General features: G+C 35.5%; 1 protein-coding gene across 1 annotated transcript in view; it reads left to right on the top strand.

Moving 5' to 3' along the window:
* Positions 1-217: 217 nt before the first annotated feature.
* HORMAD2 (HORMA domain containing 2) overlaps positions 218-22,016 on the top strand; it is a 71,400-nt gene continuing 49,601 nt past the window's right edge. Inside the window, exons 1-6 of the mRNA XM_069497450.1 lie at positions 218-268; positions 7,068-7,209; positions 9,119-9,182; positions 9,684-9,720; positions 14,817-14,837; positions 15,513-15,539. Coding sequence (XP_069353551.1) covers positions 218-268; positions 7,068-7,209; positions 9,119-9,182; positions 9,684-9,720; positions 14,817-14,837; positions 15,513-15,539 — 342 coding nt within the window. The remainder of the gene's footprint in view (positions 269-7,067; positions 7,210-9,118; positions 9,183-9,683; positions 9,721-14,816; positions 14,838-15,512; positions 15,540-22,016) is intronic.

Below are 22,016 nucleotides of genomic sequence, written 5' to 3'. Positions count from 1 at the left end.
ATTGAGCTTGGTAAATTGCTCTCTATTCTGAACAGAATGGGAAATGGTTTATACTTAACTGCCCTTGATTTTAGTTTTTATGTTTGTTTCCAGAATTTTTCAGTTCCATTATTGGGCAGAATAAGACTGGAAGTATTATGTTAGCCACAGTCTCTAATTAATTTTTTTTTTTTTTTACAGGTTAGAATTGTTGAAAGAATCCTGATACATTCCTACAATGGCCACTGCCCAGCTCTCTCACTCCCTCACAGTACACAAGGCATCTAAGGTATTTGTTAAGAATTAAAAGAAAATCAATGACCATTTAGTGAGTTAGTTCAGAATCATAACTTTAATCTTTGTGTTTTTTTTTTTTAAGCAGCAATTTTATCAGTTAATTGGCACATAATATTCTGGGAGAGTATATGTTCATTTTAACTGCCTAATGGACTGAAGATATACGGAAAATTAAAATAGATTTCTTCTACAAAGTAACTTACCGATTGCTTGTTTCATGTCCATATAGTATTAATATATTTAGATCTTCTAGAGTAAAAGAAATCAGAAACAAATAGATGTTTAAAGAAAGTGGTTCTTAGGCCGTGCGCGGTGGCTCATGCCTGTAATCCTAGCACTCTGGGAGGCCGAGGTGGGCGGATCGTTTGAGCTCAAGAGTTCAAGACCAGCCTGAGCAAGAGCGAGACCCCATCTCTACTAAAAATAGAAAGAAATTATATGGACAGCTAAAAATATATATAGAAAAAATTAGCCGGGCATGGTGGTGCATGCCCACAGTCCCAGCTACTAGGGAGGCTGAGGCAGTAGGATCCCTTAAGCCCAGGAGTTAGAGGTTGCTGTGAGCTAGGCTGACGCCACGGCACTCACTCTAGCCTGGGCAACAGAGTGAGACTCTGTCTCAAAAAAAAAAAAAAAAGAAAGAAAGAAAGAAAGTGGTTCTTTGTTAGACATTTACTTCGTGAAGAAATTAGGAAACTTTTGTTACACACCGTGATGTAATTATAAGAACTGAAGGGGAAGAGCACTGAGAGAAACACATGCTAGGAGCCTGGGGGAGCATGACCTGGCCAGGTGACCTTGCTGGATTCACCTGGACAAGTTTAACTTGTCCCATGACATTCATTAATATGTCATTTGTTTATTCACTGAGACTCAATAATATTTAATATATATGTAATACTATGTTATTCACTGAGAGAATACAAAAAAAAGATCATCTAGAAATTTATAATCTGGTTAAGGAAATAAGATTTATGGGAGTTAAGTCAATATGAAAAGCAGTATATGATTTACATACATATGAAAAAGAGTAAGGCAATACAAATTATAGTAATTTAGAGAGTTAGTGCGGACTGGAATGGTTTATATATTCATCTTGAAAGAGGTAGGATTTAAGGTGGACCCTGAATGATAAAAAGAATTTGGGTAGAGTAGAGAAAATTCTATGAGGAAAACCTAGCATGTGCCTTGGCTTAGAGTAGGAAATAAGCATGGCATATTTCAGGGAATAGCAAAGAACCCATCCTTACTGGAGTGAAGGGCTCATTATGTTGGACAAAAGTAGGAAATAAAATTGGATAGGAACTTTGGGGACAAATTAATATGGATCTTAAAAGCCAGGCTAAGGAATTTATGCTTTATTCCGTAGCGAATGGAAAGTCAGATGGTTTTATTAGAGTAAAATAATTATTTTACAATTATTAAGCTGTAGCAGAGGTAGAAAAGATTGGAGTTGAAGGGGAATTAGGACAGAGAGAAAGCATCGTTTTTCTGGGTCATATTCAATATACTCACCAAGCAGATGCCTGATCTCATTTGTTTCCTAAGTGTGCTTACTTCCTGGGGGAAAATACTGAGCTGGGTATATGAATTGCAGTCAGCTTAGCAGTTATTTTCTCACTGTAAATTAACAAATTGATCTTTTAGTACAAACAAATCTTTGTTGTTTGGACTGCATGAGCTACTTGCCGTAATAAAGTTTAAGTGACTATATGATTTTTGCTATTTAATACTAAAAACAACAATAATAATAATTATAGGATCTAACATTTATTCAGCACTTATCATGTGCCAGGCACTGTGCCAAGGGTTTTATGTTACTATTTCAAGTAAACCTTGCAATAAGGAGGAAACTAAAGCTCAGAGAAATAAAGTAACTTGCCCAAGATCATGTAACTTGACAGGTAAGCTGTCAAACATCACTTATATTAGCACAGTATCTTATTAAAATAATTTACAATAGTGTTTTCTATTATCAAGCCATAGTGTTTTCATGTATTAGACATTTATAAAAACATCAATAATAACTCTTAAAGTATGAGGCCAGCTGAGCTGAGAAAAATATCCCTGGAGTATAGAGAACTCTAGAGGCTTTTTCCAACCGTTGATCTTCATTACTACAAATGGCCTTTTGATTTTATATTTAAATTAAATGTCTTTATACTTTCAAGTTATTTAGTTTTACAAATGAGTTATTCAAACCTTGCCTCTAAGTTTTTGAATGTTTTCAGTAAGTTATTATATGCACGCTATGCTAGTTATTATCCAATTACTCTAAAAAAACCTTCATTTTTCGGTATCTATGGATACAAAAAGCAATTTTCTGAAAAATTTTATGCACACACACATCCAACACATCATATATGCAAGGTAATAATGTTATCATATACCTTTTAAACAACTGAATATAATATGATTTGACAAAAAGGATGAAGTAGTAATATATTTGCCACTATATAATGTACCAAAGGAGAGGCATTCTTATATAGCAAAATCATGTCTAGAATGTCCAAAAGATATTCTAGAACCAGATATACAAATATGGAAAATATTTTTGGAAGTCCTTTTTCATCTGAAGGTCTGTTTGTGGGCAATACCTGCCTCTAAGTAACAGACTTATTAAAACTTCAACAGTTGTAACTGTGTAGTATAGTAAAAAAGACCCCTGAATTTGAATAAGAGAGGCAATCAGAGACTTAAGAGTTCTAGCACTTGCTAGCTCTGTGATCTGGCACTATCACTTACTTTCTAGATTTCTTTTTGGCACCTGTAAAATGAGTGCATTATAGTAGATTATTTCTAAGGTCCTTCCAACTTTAAAATATTGTGCAAGGCCAAAAAAGGAATTTAGATTTGATCTACCCAGGCAGTTGTCTCAGCTTTAATCTGATAAAGAAAGAGTGATACTCTTCTGCCTGTTTGTTATTAAGGCCTTGACTACTAACATTAAAATAATTCCAAATAGATTAGTGTATTCTCAGTAAAATTGTAACAGCTATAAACTTATTCTGTCACTAAATTTTAGAATCCCCTGGAAGCTAACCAAATACATTTTAGCATTTGGAGGCTTGCTGGTAATGGTAAGTTGTAAGACTTGTTCTTAAAAAGAACTTCATCAACTTTTGAGGACTAGTACTTTGCCACACATGTAAGATACTTCTGGCAGCCCTAGAACTGGAGTGATTTTTTTACTAAAGCATTTAATTATGGAAGAAAATCTTCATTATTCAAGTTTTGGGGTTTTTCTATTGCTTTAAGGATTATATCCAGTTTCTTTAATGTGGCACTCTAAATTTGCCACATTTTGGCTTCTACCTACTTCTTCTCTTCTCTCCCACTCTCCCCTGCTCAAACTCTCAGCCTCAGCTAAACTGGTCTGATCCTTGTGCCCCTGATATGTCATAGCATTCGTGCCCTCTTGCATTTACTAATGCCATTCTTTGTCCTTGCTACTTCTCTGAATTCTACCTTTCTTCAGGGCCCAGCTAAGTGCATGTGCCCTTGTGGAATTTACAGTCCAGCTGGAGAGAAAAGACTTGGACATAATAGAAGATTTACCACACAAAACAGCAGAAACTTAATGTCAAATGAGTGTAGAGACATTATGGGCTATGGGAGCGATTGGTTAGCTGAAAATGGGCCTGGGTAGGAAGAATTTGTGGAGAAAGTAAGACTTAGGGAATGGAAAGAAATGCATTCCTGGCTGAAAAGAACTGTATAAGACCATATTTTCTGAACTTATTTGACCAGCAAACACTTAAAACTTTTACTGAGAGTATATGTTCATTAAATTCATATAAATGTACAACTAAATGAATTTTTACAAACAACACATTCTTGTAACCAGAAGCCAGACGTGCTCCCTTCTAGTTGTTATCCCCGCTTCTCACCAAGAGAAACCACTGTCCTGACACCTGTCAGCATAGATTAGATTCACCTACTTTAGAACTTGATAAATGACAAATGAGTACATGGTAGTACTCATTTGTATCTGGTTTCTTTTGCTCAGCATTACGTGTGAGAATCATCTATATTGTTCAGTACAGTTGTAGATCATTTATTCTCATTGCTATATAGTATTCCATTGGGGGAATATGCCACAATTTGTTTATCTATTCTGTTGATGAGCATTTAGGTAGTTTCAGTTTGGGGCTTTTACAAATAATGCTGTTATGAATGTTCTAATACATGTCCTTCGGTGAACATATGTAAGCATATGTGTTGGGTTGATACCCATGAGTGGAATATGGGTCATAGGATATGTATATATTTAGCTTTATGAGATACCACCAAACAATTTTCCAAAGAGGTTATGCCCATTTACAGTCCCACAACAAATGTTTAAGAGTTTTGATTGTTACACATCCATAACAACAAATGGTATTTTCTGATATTTAAAACTTTTAGCTATTTTGGTGGCTGTATAGTGTTCTCTGATTGTGATTTTAATGTTCATTTCCTTGATGAAGTTCAAATACTTTTTCATTTGTTTATTGGCCATTTTGATCTGCTCTTTTGTGAAGTGTCTGTTCAAGTCTTTTCCTTACTTTTCTATTTGGTTGTTTCTCTTAAGGAATTTTGAGAGATCTCTATACATCCTGGATATGAATCCCTTTTTCAGACATATGTATTGAGAATATTTCCTCCCACGCTTGAGTTGCCTCTTTGCTCTTAATAGTGTATTAATGAACAAAAGTTCTTAGGTTTAATATAGTCTAATTCATCAATATTTGGAAAATACTTTTAAATTATACTGTATTGACACACCATTAGCTGGAGTTTATGAGACATGTTTTGTGCTTGGCTTATAGAAGACAGCAAAAAGCAGCCTCATAGAATAATTAATTATGACAAAAATGATTAAATTCTTATTTTTATGTTAATATAGATACATAATATACATCGAAGAGTATGACAAACATATGTTAAAATAACTCAAGATACCCAACATCAACTGTCCATTAGCAAATATTCTATATGCAAGATGACTGTTGGTAGATACTCCTTACATAGTGAAGCAAAAATTCATATATCTGTCACTTTCTTATGACATTCCTCACATGGCACACTATTTCTTAAGGCAGACTATCCAATCATTTAAGAACTATATAAATTTGCTTAATCTGTCATATACACACACAAACATAAAATTTAACAGGAAACTATTGCTAGCATTGATACTTTTTATGGAACACCTTTGTATTCCTCAGAGCTCTAGCTTAAGCAAAGCACAAAAGTATGGAAATATATGGTAGTAGAATAGTAGATGTCTAGAGAGTAGGGTACATCGTATCTGTGGGAGAAAATAAGGGGGTGGAGACAGAAAGGAAGGAGTGGGAGAGCTAAATAAGAATAAGATTTTAACAGTTCTTAAGTCTCACACTAAGGTACTTGAACTCTATCCTGTATGAACACTGGGAGTGTCATGATAAGATTTGTGTTCTTTTTTTTTTTTTTGAGACAGACTCCTGCTCTTTCACTCAGGCTGGAGTGCAGTGGTGTAATCATAGCTCACTGCAACCTCAAACTCCTGAGCTCAAGCGATCCTCAGGCCTCTGCCTCCTGAGTAGCTGGGACTACTCTACTCAGCTAATTTTTTCCAGAGATAGGGCCTCATTATATTGCCCAGGCTGGCCTCAAACAATCCTCCCACCTTGGCCTCCCAAAGTGCTGGGATTACACATGTGAGCTACCACACTCGGCCAAAATTTGTATTCTTGAAAATTAGTTCTGATGGCAAGATGGAAGACAGATTGAATAAAAGGAACTGTTGGCAGAGAGATCAGGGGTTACTGCAATAGTCAAGGGGAGAATTGAGTATATCTTGAGCCAAGGCAGTGACAATGAGAAGGGAAAGGAGAAAACAGATTTGAGAACTCTTTTAGAGAGAATTAATAGAATTTAGCAATTGGATATGAGGTATAAAGGAAAGAGAGAAGCCAAAGATTAAGCTGCTTCTAGCCTGGATGACTGCAGGGGATGCCGATTCATTTGTCTGAGAATGAAACTTGAGATCAGGTTTTGGGGGTGGTAGAAATAAGCTGAGTTTCAGGGATCTACAAAGTGTTCTAGGTGCAGATGTTCAGAAGATAGAAGTATAGAAGTGAGACTCAGAACAGAAATAGTGACTTGAAGTCCTCTCTGTATAGGCCGTAGCTGAAGCTGTGAGACTGAATGAGATTATCTAAGAAGAGAGCTATGAAAAGGGAAAAGAATTGAAGACAGAATCCTGGGAGATAACCAACATTTAAAGGGAAGAACAACTGGAAAAAATAAAAGATACTGAGATAGATTTGTAGGGGTAGGTAAAAAACCAAAATAGAGTTATGGTAGCTTGAAGAAGAAAAGAGAATATGTGGGCAATAGTGTCCGATACTGCAAAGAAGTTTACATATTATGAGGAATGAGAAGAAGTCAATGATAGGATGTACTTGGTGACTTTGGAGAGAACAGTGTAGAATGGAGGGGTGTAAAAGCCAGATTGCAGGGGGGTCTGAAGAGTCTATGAGAGGGAAGGAGATTATATAATCATAATAAAATTTCACTTTTGCCTCAAATCCATGGATCATTGTGAAATACATTATTTTAATCTTGAATTCTTTGGGTAATTGTCTGCCTTGCTTGTGAAGATCTAATCTAATGCAATATTCAAAGTTCTGTTTCCTTTTGATTACCTATAAAGGTATCAAATTGGAAATCTTGAAAAATCTCTTCATCCTATCTGTGGTAGTGGTGTGATGGACTGAATATATTAAAGAATACTAATCTTTTTTTCACTTTTTTTTTTCCAGGAAACAGTTTTTCCAACTCAAATCACTAATGAGCATGAGTCCGTGATAATGGTGAAGAAACTTTTTGCTACTTCTGTCTCGTGTATAACATATCTAAGGGGCCTGTTTCCAGAGAGCTCTTATGGAGAGCGCCATTTGGATGGTAAAGTTAAACTAAATGGTTACATTGGCTGTTGTAGCCCTTTCCTCTATTTAGCAGGAGTAAAACTTTCATTTCTCACAGAGTATGCTGATTCTAACCCCTGGGCCTGTTCTTCAAGACCAATTTGCTAATACATTAACCATTTTAATTTTACTACTTTTAGTGATTTACTAATAGGAACCATTAGTTCCTGGCTAGATATCAAATGACAGACTGAGGAAAAAAGAAATCTGCATGGACAAGGCCAGTAATTCTAAACAATGCTTATGAAAGCAACAGCCAGATCAAAATCTGTTTGAATGCTGTAGATTTGCACAATTTTGTGCTTCAGTTGAATTTATTCTTTGAGGTATACTTTGGCATTGAGGAAGTTCAAAGGAGCCAGGTAAAAAACTCTTCTCCCTGTTAACATATATAAATATGCTGGGAAAAAAATGCCAAGCTCACTTTTGATTAGCATGGATATTTAAATAATCATTATTTTAATCAGTTCTGTACTTTTCTTAATTGCCAGGTCTTCTACTTTTATTCCTTTTGTTTCTTGTGCCTTAGACTTTTCATCTCATTGCTTTATATTACACGCTGTTTCTGACTACTTTCCTTCTCTTGTATTAAAAAAAATCTACCTAAGACTCATCAATTTTTCAAAATCTTACTATTTGTTTAAAAAGCTGGATTGTGAATCTTGTTGATTTGTCACTAAAATGGGAACTGTCATTTGGAAATAAATATAGACAGATACAAATTTCTTTGTAAAATGTTATTTTTCAAAATCTAATTTTAAATTTCTCACATCTATATTTAATGATATACCTTAGCCTCATTCCAGTTTAATATTCTTAAGCAATATTTGATTCTTTTTATAAGCATCAATAAAATACATGTGTACCATGAGTATATAAGCAGGATATTTGCAATCATGACAACCTCATTTGTATATGATCTCCTTTGGTCTATGGGATCCAAATCTGTAATAGTGACTGTGTTTATATCTAGCATAGAGTTGCGGTTTCCCCTCTTGTTTGGAACATAGAATTGAAAAAAAGATATGTTTTTGATAATTAAGCACTTATTATGTACCAGTCACTACCCTAGGCATGTGGATAATGCCATTCTTACAGCATTCTTATACCATTTTTTAATTTCTTGTGGCAGTTATAGAGGAAGTTATACGTCTCTCTCTCTCTCAATGTTTGTCTTTAATGTCCATCATAAAAATGTTCACTACTCCTGTGTCACTCTTTCTGGGAATCTCTAAATGTTACACCAATATGGAATAACTTTCATATCCCTCAATAGAGATAGAGTGACGTCAATTTTAAGATAGGAAAACAATATGAAAACATGAAGTGACTCATCAAAAGTCATACATGAATCAGTGATTGATCTTAGACTGATCTAAACCAAAACTCTTTTAATAAGATATTCTTCTTATTCCTTAAGTAAAGAAAATAGGTAGATTTTAGATGGAAATAAATATTTGAGGATAATCCATATAAAAATTTTTCATTCCTTTTTTTACATTGAGAGGGAGAGAAAAAACAGAAATGACTGAGATAGAGGTGTATGTTTTAAATTGGTCAGCGGGGATGGTCTGAATACTACCTCATGATTACTTAGAAATTAACAGAGGCAAAGAAGAGGCACAAATTCATTTTGCATCCAACTCAGTTGTGCTACATTGTAGAAGGGGCAGACTACTGAACTATAATCAAAATTGGGACTAAGCTGATAATCAACATAAGATTTATTTTTAAAGTAGATAGAGATTCTAAATGTTTTTATAAGCTATAAAACCAAATAAGTTATATAAGTAAAATAGTTAAAGGAAATACCCTATTTAGCATGGGCAATTTCAGTATAGTAGTCATTTAGTAGATGAAAATAGATTGTGTTTCTATTTTTGTAGGCCTCCGCTTAAAAATCCTCCGAGAAGACAAAAGATGCCCTGGATCAGTGCATATTGTCAAGTGGTAAGTAATTGGAATTCCACAGAAGTTTAACAACATTATTTTTATCATGGCTAAAATTACCCATAAGACTTCATTTGGTAAGATATTTCCTTAAAACCATTTCTTCTTTCTTTCTTTTTAAAATAATTTTCCAGAAATTTATAACCATTATTTAATATTATTTTAAGATTGTTTTTTAAAAGAAAATGGACTTGTTTAAGGATAATAAAAATATCAATTAAAATTTGATTATTCATCATGTACATGTCAGTATACTAAATATTATGGGGGTAAAAAAAAAAAAAGATGTGGTTCCCTACCTCAAAATTACTTACCTATTATTTTTAAAGCACTATCAATATATTAAAAGATACTGGGAGTTTTAAAAAAATGATTAAATGGGAAAGGTAAAATGGTTATCGATTTAATGCACTTCAAAGCAAAACACGTAAATGAATGTACTTGGAATTTTTTGGCTTTGCATTGGGTCCAAACTGACATCAAACATTTATTTCTTGACAGGATTCAAGGTTGTTTTGATGCTTTGGAAAAGAGATACGTAAGAATGTTTTTAAATTTACACCAGGATCAAAAACTTGTCTTTTATCCCTTAAGAAAAGAAGTTCAGACTTTTATTTTGTTGTTGTGTTTAGCAGTGTAATAGTGCCTATATTTGTGTTCATAAACCAGTATCTTTTTAGTTTATGTCTTTCTTGTCCTGTTGATGTCTCCTTTACATCAATTAGAAATAAAAATCCTTTCTGTAAAGAGCTGGACCAAAAAAAAAAAAAAAAAAGAAAAAGGTAAAAAGAATATTGAAAAAAAGAAAAAAGAGAAAACCCTCATTTTTCTGTTTTACATACTCATATCTTTTTGACCACAGAATTTCCTCTGAAGTCACTGGAAGAGATCCACAGGATGTGGGACAGGGGAGACAAGAATTTTGCATTTAGTGCGTTGAACATGTTCAGATAGTGGTGATTCAATTTGCAGATATGAAAGGAAAGAAATGGACTTGAATAATCAGTTTTTATTCTATCTTAGTTATTTTGGTAACTATGTTTGGTTTATGCATATAACCTATTCCCTGAAAATAGCTAGTATTGTATCTTGAATTTAAAAAAAAAACAGCTTAAATTTTAAGTGCATCTGATCTTTCATGAAGGGTGTTAAAAATGGAGGCTCTAGTCCTCATTGAAGAGATAAGATATATATAAATGAATTTCTACCACTGCTTTTCTCCCTTTTCCCTGTCTGTGGCTTCTTTTTATTCCACAATTCAAGAAATTCTTAAAGTTCCTTTAAGAAATCTTGAGGTGAGTAAGCCTTACATTGGATTATTTAGCACATTTATATATTTCTCTTTTCACTGTACAGTTATTACTTATGATTATTCAACACTGACCAGAGGGACTGAGGGATACAAAGATAAAATAGATGTGGGAAAGAGCTGATAGACCATGGGAGGAGATAAGTGATATTCATATACAGGGCTGATCATCAGCTGTTACACACTGGCCCACCTGTACCTGCTGTTAAAATATTCTGTATGGAGTAGTAAATAGCTGTTTTTCTGAGACCTCATGTGATCCCCACCAATATTCTCCTTACCTCAGCAGTGTCTCTTTTGGGGTCTCCCCAGACTGCTCCAAAATCCAGCAACTAAAGGATTAATACATACTGCAAAGGTTGCTTCCAGGAACCCAGCTCTAGAGCTAAATTGGCATCCTTTCTGATTGGTCAGTACCTATGCCATATTAGGCTTTAAATATTGATTTTTTATATCAGTTTGATATTTTTATGTAAAAACATCAGATATTTTGACTATCACCCCTATACAAGTTTAACCATAACACTCATTAGAAAATGATGCATGCCAAAGGAAAAATAGTGATCATGTACAATGGAGTGTATGGAAAAGGAGGGGCTAACCAATGAGTGACATGAGGGAAATCTTTGAGAGAAAATAGCTTTTGGGCTTTGAAAGCCCTGAGTATTTGGACAGCTGGAGAGGGAAAGAAAGCCATCACTGGCATACTGAACAGTGCTCATTTATTCTCCTTCCTCCATTCATTTAGCAACGTTTCTTGGGTGTCCATCATTGAGGGGTGGTACAATATAGTTAGAAGCTCAAGTTTTGGAGTCAGACAGTCTGAGATGAATCCCAGTTCTGTCACTAAATGCCTGTGTGACTTTGGGCAAGTAATGTACCTCTTGGTACCTTAGTTTCTTTACATATAAAATGAGGATAATAGTGGAACCTACCTCTTAGATTATTTGATAATTAAATAAATTAATAATCTAAAGCTGTGGTCCACAAACTGTAGCTTGCATCAGAATCACCTGAAGGGCTTGCTAAAACACAGATTACTAAGCCTCCCACCCCAAAATTTCTAATGTGAGAATTTGAATTTCAGATAAATTCTAGATGGTGCTCTGACTGCTGGTCTAGGGGCCATATTTTGAGAACCACTGATTTAAAATGTTTAGAAGAGTGCCTGGAACATAATAAACACTACGTAAATGTTAACCATTCATTCGTTCATTCTTTATACATTGGCTGTTTAATCTGTACCAGACATTGTGCCTAGGCACTGGATGAGATAAAAATGAGAGTAATATGTGATTCACCCTCTCAAGGAGGTCACAGTCTAATAGAAAGAGTCATTTCTTAAATAAATAATTACAGTATTAGGTGTACTAACACAGCAATGTAATGTACAAAGAGTATCTAGCTAGTTTGATGAATTTATTTTACTAAATGACTACCTGTATGATTGACTCAATCAAATTAACTGGGGACAGCAAAAGACAAAATTTTAGATAAATAACTTAGACTCTTTAAAAAAAATTTTTTTTAATGTGAAGGGTGGGGAGTAAAGAGGAGGGTTCAATTTCTTTCTTTCTTTCTTTTTTTTTCTTTTTTTTTTTTGAGACAGAGTCTTACTCTGTTGCCCTGGGTAGAGTACAGTGGCATCATCATAGCTCACTGCAGCCTCAAACTCATGGGCTCAAGTGATCCTCCTGTCTCAGCCTCGCAGAGTGCTAAGATTACAGGCTTGAGCCACTGTGCCCCGCCATGACTTAGACTCTTAAGTAAATAGTATTTATATTGTTTTTCAGTTATTAATATTTTACAACTTTTCTTAGGTGATCTTGTAGCTAGTAAGACATAATGTTTTAAAAGTAGTTTGAGGCCGGGCAGGGTGGCTCACACCTGTAATCCTAGCACTTTGGGAGGCCGAGGCAGGAGGATTGCTCAAGGTCAGGAGTTCAAGACCAGCCTGAGCAAGAGTGAGACCCTGTCTCTACTAAAAAAAAAAAAAAAAATAGAAAGAAATGATCTGGACAGCCAAAAATATATATAGAAAAAAATTAGCGGGGCATGGTGACGCATGCCTGTAGTCCCAGCTACTCAGGAGGCTGAGGCAGAAGGATCACTTGAGCCCAAGAGTTTGAGGTTGCTGTGAGCTAGGCTGATGGCACAGCACTCTAGCCCGGGCAACAGAGTGAGACTCTGTCTAAAAAATAAATAAATAAATAATAAAATAAAAGTAATTTGAGTAAAATCAGATTTGAGTATCTCGAGATAGTGAAAGATGTTCTGTTGAAGAGAATCATTATTTCTAGTTGTAAAATATTAGATGATTTTTATAATTTTTTGTACTTTATATTATACTTGAATTCTTTAAAATAAGCATGTACATGTATTTTTAGAAAATTATTATAAAAAAGAGACTATATTGTTAGAGCTACCTAACTTGTCTCCTTATTCCCATTCTCAATCCCTACCATTCCAGCCCATTGTCCATACTTATATTCTTTCAGAAACCTGAGTCTGATCATGTCATTCTTCTGCCTAAAAATTTTCCAAGGTTTTTAAAATAAAGTTTGGAGTCCTTCACGTGAACTGCAAGGCTTGTATGATCCCTATCTGCCTTTCTGAGGCATCACTCTCACTCCTATGTTCAAGCCACACAAGGAATCTAGAACATGCCAAGTTCCTTTTACCTTTGTACATATTGTTCTTTTGTCTGGAAACTTCTCTCCCCTACCTCATATACTTTGCCTGGTTAACCCTAATTTATCCCTCAGGTCTCTGCTTAAATATTTACTTTCCCAAGGAGGCTTTCCCTGGCACTCCCCCTGCCCCAGCCTAGATTATCCCTCTGTTTAATGCTCTCATAGCACCCTATGCTGCCTCTTCATAGCAGTTAACACAGTTGTAATGATGTAGCTATCTGTGCTACTTTTTTTTCTAATGTAGGTCTCCCCTGCTAGTCTTCATGTTCCCTGAGATCAGGGGCCATGTCTATTTTTGAATGAATGAATGAACTATTAATCAAATAATTAATATTAATTAGAGTTTCACTGTGTAGTCTTAAAATGAATTATATGCAGTAACCAAAATAGCCACACAGTGTCAGTAAAGTTTTAGTCCTCTGATATGAAATTATGTTCCCGAAATTTTCTGATTTGTTAAAAGTTTTTTAAAAATTTATCATAGGCTTGATTATATCTCTATCTATAAATTGTATTACTCTTTCAAGCAGAGAGAATCTGTTTATAGTAGTGTATATGTAGGGAGGGTAAGAGTTTTATAGATATATCACACTTTTAGATTTTTATATTAGATTAGTTTTAGAAGGGGTACTTTTGTGTTGTACTTGTAGCATATTTAATTTTTAGTAATAATGAATTATTTTATATAACTTTGCCTCCCAAACTAGAATACAGCACTTTGCCAATAGGGATAGTTACCTTTTTTGTATTTCTCTCCTCTCCAGCAGAACCCTGTGTATGTATAATAGGCATTCACTTGAATGAATGAATAATTAGTACAGTCAGCCCTCCATATCAGACCATTAAGAGTCTGCAAATTCAGCCAAACACAAGTCAAAAATTATTCACAAAAAATCCAATAAAAAATAACAATACAATAATAAAAAATGATACACATTTAAGTATGCATTATAACAACTATTATATTGTATTTGGTATTATAAGTAATCTAGAGGTGTAGAATTGAACTCATTATACATTGTATACAGGTATTGAAATATCACATGTCCCCCCAAAATATGTACAACTATTATATATCAATTAAAAAATGATAGGAAAGAATCAGTTTTCAGATATCTAGGAAATACACCTTTATAATGCAAAAAATTGATATAAGATTGTTAACATACAATATATTTTTTAAATAAAATTAATTTTGACCAAAGAAATGCAGTTGACCCTTGAACAATATGGAATTAAATTGTGCAGGTCCACTAATACATGGATTTTTTCCAATAAATACAGTCAGCCCTCCATATCTGTAGATTCTACATCTGCAACCAAAAGTAGGTCGAAAATAGAGTATCTGTGAGATGCGAAAACCACAGATGTGGAGGGCCGATGTTTTTTATGCTCCCTGTAGGATTTGAGTATACTTGGATTTTGGTATCCACAGGGGGTTCTGCAACCAGTCCACCCTCAGATACCGAGGGTTGACTGTATCCCTTTTTCTGACCTTCTGAATAACATTTTTTCCTACCCAAATCTTTGGAACCTCTCTGAAATAATATTTTAATTAGCCTCTATTGAAAATAACAATAATATAAGTGCAGGTATATAATAATAATAATAGTTTTTTTCTTTCTCTTGAAGCTACACATGGCAGTACTTACAGTAAGTACACATTTAAAGACCAAGTCTCTGTCTCTACTTCATTGTCTTTTGGCAAGTGAAACATTAAAACAGTCCTCTCTCACTTCCTCCCTTTCTTTATCTGTCTAACGACATTTTGGAATTAAAAGAAAATAAGATCTATCAAAAGTTTTAATAAAAGATTACAAATGATATATTTCTTTGGTATATTATAATACATGGGAAACTTATATACTATCTGCTTCATCTGTTGGCTCTCAGGATTTCATTTTTTTTAGTAACTTTACAGACTCAGAGATTTTTGGGTTTGAAGTTTTGTAGACTTTTTTTGAAGTTTTGTATACCTCTGGGTGTATCATGATGTATGTATTTAAGAGTAGAAAATGAGAAGATACCATTGAGAGTCTTAAATATATGATTTATTTAAAAATTTTAAACTATAACAAATTATTTAGAATTTATTTGTAGCTCATAGTAGTTATAAATACCATATTGTCAATTTCCTTTTATTCAGTGTTCATAGAATATTCTATAGATTTTGTTTACAAAATAAAAGCATATCCTATCTCTAGCTTGAAATATATGTCAGTACTCAATAGATAACAAATCAAATTCTTTATATAGAAAAAATATATTCTATGAGGAGTAATCTATTAAGTTTCAGAAAGTAAATGCTGTTTATTTTTCCTTAAACAGCTCTACAGAAATCCCAAGGAACCTGAGGTAAGAAAACACACATATAGGTGGGCAGTATATGTATATTGTATTTAAATATGTTTACCTGAGTTGAGGCTATCTAGATTATGTTACTAGACTACTGTATGAGCAGAGGAACTCATAGTGAACTCTTTCAGTATATTTTATTATAAACTTGACCAATCCTTTATCATAAGATTTTCAAAAACTATCTAGGGGTAATGGGGGGAAAAAGCATTGAGTAGAACTGAGCCTATTCCCTAACTAGTTAACATTAAGACTCTCTTAATGTATCATGTATAAGACCACACTTTATTTTAATTGTTTCTGAATCTTTTCAGTTATGGCCTTTTGGGAAAATAAATGAGATATGGCATAATTCCAAACTTTTTTTGCCTACTAAATTCTCTCTTTTTGACATTTTCATAGATTTTCAGAGCTTTACCTCTTTACTTCTCTCTCTAGATTTCTTCTCTCTGCTTAGTGAATCCTACTTATCCTCAAGGCCACCTTATGTTCAAGTCTTTCATGAAAGCCTCTTTGGCTGTTTTATCTACATTAACTTCTTTCTCCTTTAAGTTCCTTTTCTGGAAGACCCTCACAATTTAACACTCTCAACTGATTCATGTAGATTACTTTATCTTCCCAACCATATTGTACATTCTTGTGAATAAGAGTCTTGTTTTCTATCTCCCAGAGTGAATGTCAGTCCCAGACACAGAATAGTTACTTGTGCCACTTTGAATGGTGGCTGTGGCTGTGGCACAGAAATGGAGGGAGAATCCCTCTGTTCTGATTCTTTTTGTCTTCTTCCTATCTTTCTTTCCTTTTTCTTTGCTTTCAATTTTCCTTCTCTAAACCTATGGATTTAGCCTAACTGGTGGTATTGAAGACTAAATTGTTTTTAGCTGTTAATATCCTTTCTTTGATGATACATATAGCTTTTCAAGCAAGGGGAAAGAAAACTGTTGCATATAGGTGGTAGCAATTCCGCAATGCCCAAACTAGTTCTTTTTATCTTTGTCACTTGTTTAGTTTCAAAATACTTTTTTTTCCCAGTAGGTTTGAGGGGAAGTTTCCCACCCTAAAACGTCCTGATAAATTGGTAATTTTCTTAGTGCAGTGTTTATCATGTTTTCTTATGCATGCAGAACTCCTGGTTTGAAACCACTGGTTTTTGGGGTAGCGAAATCCTGAGCAAATTGAATTTATCTACAGAAAAATATTACAGAGTGAGAAGAAAACTGTTAAATTACTTTTGATGTAGACATATATAATAATGAGGTTAGGAAACAAAAAGCTTATTATATGGTAAGTTCTGAGGTATCATTTATGACCCAGGAACAATATTTTGAATGTTTACAGATTGTTCCCTTTAGTAGTGATCCCTAACCTCCATGTGTTCATGGCACACTTTTGATTACTAAAAAATTCAGTAACATGCTGAAAGGTATTAAAAGACTCCAAAGAACATGAAACAAGTCAGCAATAAGTACAGAGCAACTACTACTATGGTATAGCAATGTTCATAGTGCCTAAAAAACATCCATAAGGTTACATTGTTTTATGGTTGGTGCTTAGCATCAAGTGACTGATACAACTGTTTACCTCTCTGATCTCATTCTCTTATATACTTACAAAATATTCTCACATAAACATAGACTTTGGCATTTATCTGATCTTCTGCCATGTTTCTTGAGTCATGTGCCTAGAAGTATATCCTTTCTGAAATAAAATTTCACAAACAATAATAATGTTAATATTTACCTGAAGCAAAAATACACTTTATATGTGAATTAAAATTTGGAGTACTCTTGTGAAGAGTATATCATGGTACAACAGCTGAGGATGTCTGCCTTAAATCAAACAAGTGTGCTTCCCTAGTTCAGAAGGCCAATAGAGTTTTTGGCATTGCACTAAGTTGTGGTGCTTTTGCACTTGAAGTTTTGTTCTGGTTGTTCCATCTCGGGAAAGAGATGAACCAACATTGCCAGGCATGGCGGAGCACTCCGGTAGTCCCAGATGCTCAGGAGCCTGAGGTGAGAGGATGGCTTGACCTCAGGAGTGTGCGACCAGACTGGGCAACATAGTGAGACCCTCCTCTCTTAAAAAAAAAAAAAAGAGATGAAACAGCAAAAGTAACTAAAGTAGTGAAGAGTGATAGTGTAACTTTTCTATAGGCGCATACTACCAAATGCGTGGGAGGTATTAGTAAGCTATGTATGCCAAAATGTAAATATGTTAAAGAAAGATTTGCACAAATTAATGTATGATAGATCAAAAATAATTACTATATATGAATATTGTGAGGACATAAATCTTACTGTTTCACTATCTATTCCTTTGTGCCTAATGGAGGTGGTCAATACTCACTATTTTTTTTGTTGTTGTTGTTGTTGTCTTTTTTTTGAGACAGGGTCTCACTCTGTTGCCCAGACTGGAGTGCGGTGGTGTCATCATAGCTCACTGCAACCTCAAACTTCTGGGCTCGAGCAATCCTCCTGTCTCAGCCTCCTGAGTAGCTGGGACTACAGGTGTGCACCACCATATCTGGCTAATTTTTTAACTTTTTGTAGAGATGGGGTTTCACTGTGTTGTCCAGGCTGATCTCCAGCTCCTAGGCTCAAGTGATCCTCCCGCCTTGGCCTCCCAAAGTGCTAGGATTATAGGCACGAGCCACCACACGCAGCCTAACACTCACTTTTAATAGACTGCTTCAGGAACTGAACTATACGTTGCCCCTGTTTCTAGCCACAATATACTTTTAGAGACTTTGTTTTTTAAAAAAAAATCTTTGTAAGATGAAATCTTTTTTTTTTTTTTTTTTTTTTTTGAGACAGAGTCTCACTCTGTTGCCCAGGCTAGAGTGAGTGCCGTGGCATCAGCCTAGCTCACAGCAACCTCAAACTCCTGAGCTCAAGGGATCCTCCTGTCTCAGCCTCCCGAGTAGCTGGGACTACAGGCATGCACCACCATGCCCGGCTAATTTTTTCTATATATATTTTTAGCTGTCCATATAATTTCTTTCTATTTTTAGTAGAGATGGGGTCTCGCTCTTGCTCAGGCTGGTCTCGAACTCCTGAGCTCAAACGATCCGCCCACCTCGGCCTCCCAGAGTGCTAGGATTACAGGCGTGAGCCACCGCGCCCGGCCAATGTAAGATGAAATCTTAATTGAGCATGAACTCTATCCTGGCTGAGTATTTATTCATTCAGCAAATATTAATTGGGTTCCTTTTATGTGCCTAGCACTGTTCAAGGTAAAAAAACACATAGTAGTGAATGGGATAGAAAAGGTCGCTGCTCTCTAGAAGCTTACGTTCCTATGAGGGAGGATAAACAATAAATAAGTAAATAAAAATTAGTGCAAATAGTTTCAGATGTAATGCTATGATGAAAAATTTAAAAGGTGGTGTGCTGGAGAGTGCTGAGGTAGAGAGTGGAAAAGGAAGGATTGGATGGTTGTGTTATATTGGGCAGTCCCAGTATAACTGAGGGGCCACTGTTTGAGCTGAGACTGAATGACCTAAAGGAGTCAGCCTGTGCAGGTCTGTGAGGAACAACGGTATGTGACAGGCTGAGTAGCACAGTAATTAACTTCACTGGTGCTGGAGTCACAGCTCTACCACTTACTAGCTTCATCAATACTGAGAATAATAATAATATCTATTTCAGAGTGTTGGCTACGTGAGAATGAACTGATACAAAGCATTTAGGGCAGTGCCTGAATATTATTATCAACTGGAGACAGCATGTTCCAGATTATAGCTGTGCAAAGGCCCTAAGGCAGGAAGGAATCTTGGGTGTTTGCCAGCAGAAAAGGTGCCATAAGTGCAAGGGGGAAAGTGGTTACAGATGGCCAGAGAGGTAGGCAGGGGACAGATGAATAGGGCCTTGTAGATTAAGTTAAATTTTGGATTTTATTCTAAGAGCAGTGGGAAGCCATTGGAGGTTTTTTTTTGTTGTTGTTGAGACAGAGTCTCACTTTGTTGCCCAGGCTAGAGTGAGTGCCGTGGCGTCAGCTTAGCTCACGGCAACCTCAGACTCCTCGGCTTAAGCGATCCTACTGCCTCAGCCTCCCGAGTAGCTGGGACTACAGGCATGCGCCACTATGCCCGGCTAATTTTTTCTATAGATTTTTAGTTGTCCATATAATGTCTTTCTATTTTTAGTAGAGATGGCGTCTCGTTCTTGCTCAGGCTGGTCTCGAACTCCTGACCTCGAGCGATCCACCCGCCTCGGCCTCCCAGAGTGCTAGGATTACAGGCGTGAGCCACCGCGCCCGGCCCATTGGAGGTTTTTAAGCAAAGGAGTGACATGGTCTGATTTGTATTAAGTCATTAAATATGAAATGTCCAATTTTGAATCAAAGTGTAGTTTATTATATCTCAAACTAGAAGCAGTACAGTTAATCAAAGTATGCGCCTGAACTGTCAACACAGTTTTGCTGTCTTAATGGTCGCTTGTTTATGCCAGCAGTGAAGAAGCCTGGAAAGTGAGTGGTGATGAAATCACAAAAGGCATTTTCCACAGCTTGTTGAGAATTGAATATTTTTCCTTGCAAGAAGTGATCCAAAGCCTGGAAGAAGTGATAATTGGTTGGTGCAAGGTCTGGTGAATATGGTGGATGACAGAGAGTTTCCAAATCCAGCCTCTATAGTTTGAGCAGCATTGTTTGTGCAACATGTGGTCAAGCGTTGCCTTGCAAGAGGATTGGCCTATCTCTGTTGACCAATCTCAGCTGCTTAAGAGCAAGCATCCTCAACATTTCATCTAATTGGTTGCAGTAGACATCCACTGTAATCAATTGACCAGGTTTCATGAAACTGTAGTGGATAATACCAGTGTTAGAGCACCAAACAGACACCATTAGCTTTTTTTGATGAATATTTGGTTTTGGACTGAGTTTTGGCATTTCATCTTTACCCAGCCATTGTGCCTAATGCTTGTGATTGTCAAAAAGAATCTATTTTTCATCACACATAACAAAACGGTGTAGAAATGGTTCGCCTTTATATCATGACAGCAAAGAAAGGCAAGCTTCCGGATGATTTCTCTGCTGACGCTTGTTTAATTCATGCAGAACCCATCTATCCAGCTTCTTTACCTTGCTGATTTGTTTCAAATGGTCCAATATTGTTAGAATAGTAATGTCACACCTTGCTGCTAGCTCACACATAGGTTGAGATGGATTTGCTTCCACTACAGCTTTCAGCTCATCATTATCCATCTTGGTCTCAGGTCTCCCATGTGGTTCATTATCAAGATTAAAATCACCAGAACAGAACTCAAACCATTGAAGTACTGTGCATTCATTAGCTACGTCCTTCCCAAACACTTTGCTGATATATCAAGCTGTCTGTGCTACATTGGTTCTACGATGGAACTCATATTTGAAAATAATACAAATTTTTGACTTATCCATGGTTTCACAAAAACTGCTCTAAAAAAAATTTGAAAGATAATCACAAGCCACAACATGCATTTGAAAGACAGGAGGTACCTTCACAATCAAAATAAAACAAGAAGTGTCAAAGATATCAACTGTCAAACTTAGTACTTAAGGAAATCGGACATTTCATACTTAATAACCTAATGCTATTTTTTTTTTTTCCCCAAAAAACTCGTTTTGGCTATAGAATAGAGAATAAATACCAGATGGACTTGCTATTCTCTTTGGATATAAACCTGAAATGTCTTGCTAGTGGATTGGAATGTGGAGGAAGAAGGAAAGACTGCATATGTTGCTGTTGCTTTGGCCTAAGTGAATATATTTAGTATGATTAATAGAAACTGTTGATGAGTTGTTGTTTAAAGGTTCATCTTTATTATGCAACACATTAGTCTAATAAGCATCTTATGAGGTATTAAGAAGAGGCTAGTCATTAGTGCCTGCTTAAATATACTTTCCTTAATAAACTAGAGTCAGATTGAAATTATTAAGGATTAGCATAAAACAATTATAAACTTAACTCTTTTATTAGTTGCTTCAAGGATCAAATGATAAAGTGTAAACAAAATTATTACCTACTAAGACTAAAAGATCTATTTTTGACACAACTAAAAAAATAAAAGATAGCTCAGTGGATTAAAAAAGCTAGAGTTGATTGAGAAACATGGGCAGGCAGGCAGGCAGGAAGAATAGGCAGTTTGCTTGACAGGGCAATTACAATCCAGCAAGAGAGGACACTGTGTATCTAGCCTATCTGCAGTGACCCTGTTGCTGTAGGCACCTGCGGGCACCTCTAATCTCATTTGTCTCTCCTGTTATATTCACAAAGCAGCCTTGTGAACTTTGATTTCTCAGGTAGACTGTCTTATTAGAAAAATACTTTTCTCTTAAAGCTAACTCTGTTACAAATCAGTCTCCTTAGAGTTTAGGCAGCATGAGCCAATTTTCGTAGGACCTGATCACTTGTGATTAAGTTATATGTTAAGGTTTAAGATCAGCAGAGCTGGGAGACTAATTTTTTTTTTTTTTTTGAGACAGAGTCTCACTCTGTTG

This window comes from Eulemur rufifrons, chromosome 21 (assembly GCF_041146395.1).
Source record: "Eulemur rufifrons isolate Redbay chromosome 21, OSU_ERuf_1, whole genome shotgun sequence".
Classification (NCBI taxonomy): domain Eukaryota; kingdom Metazoa; phylum Chordata; class Mammalia; order Primates; family Lemuridae; genus Eulemur; species Eulemur rufifrons.
Note: the sequence above shows the minus strand (reverse complement) of the source record. Positions and strands in the feature narration are given on the sequence as shown.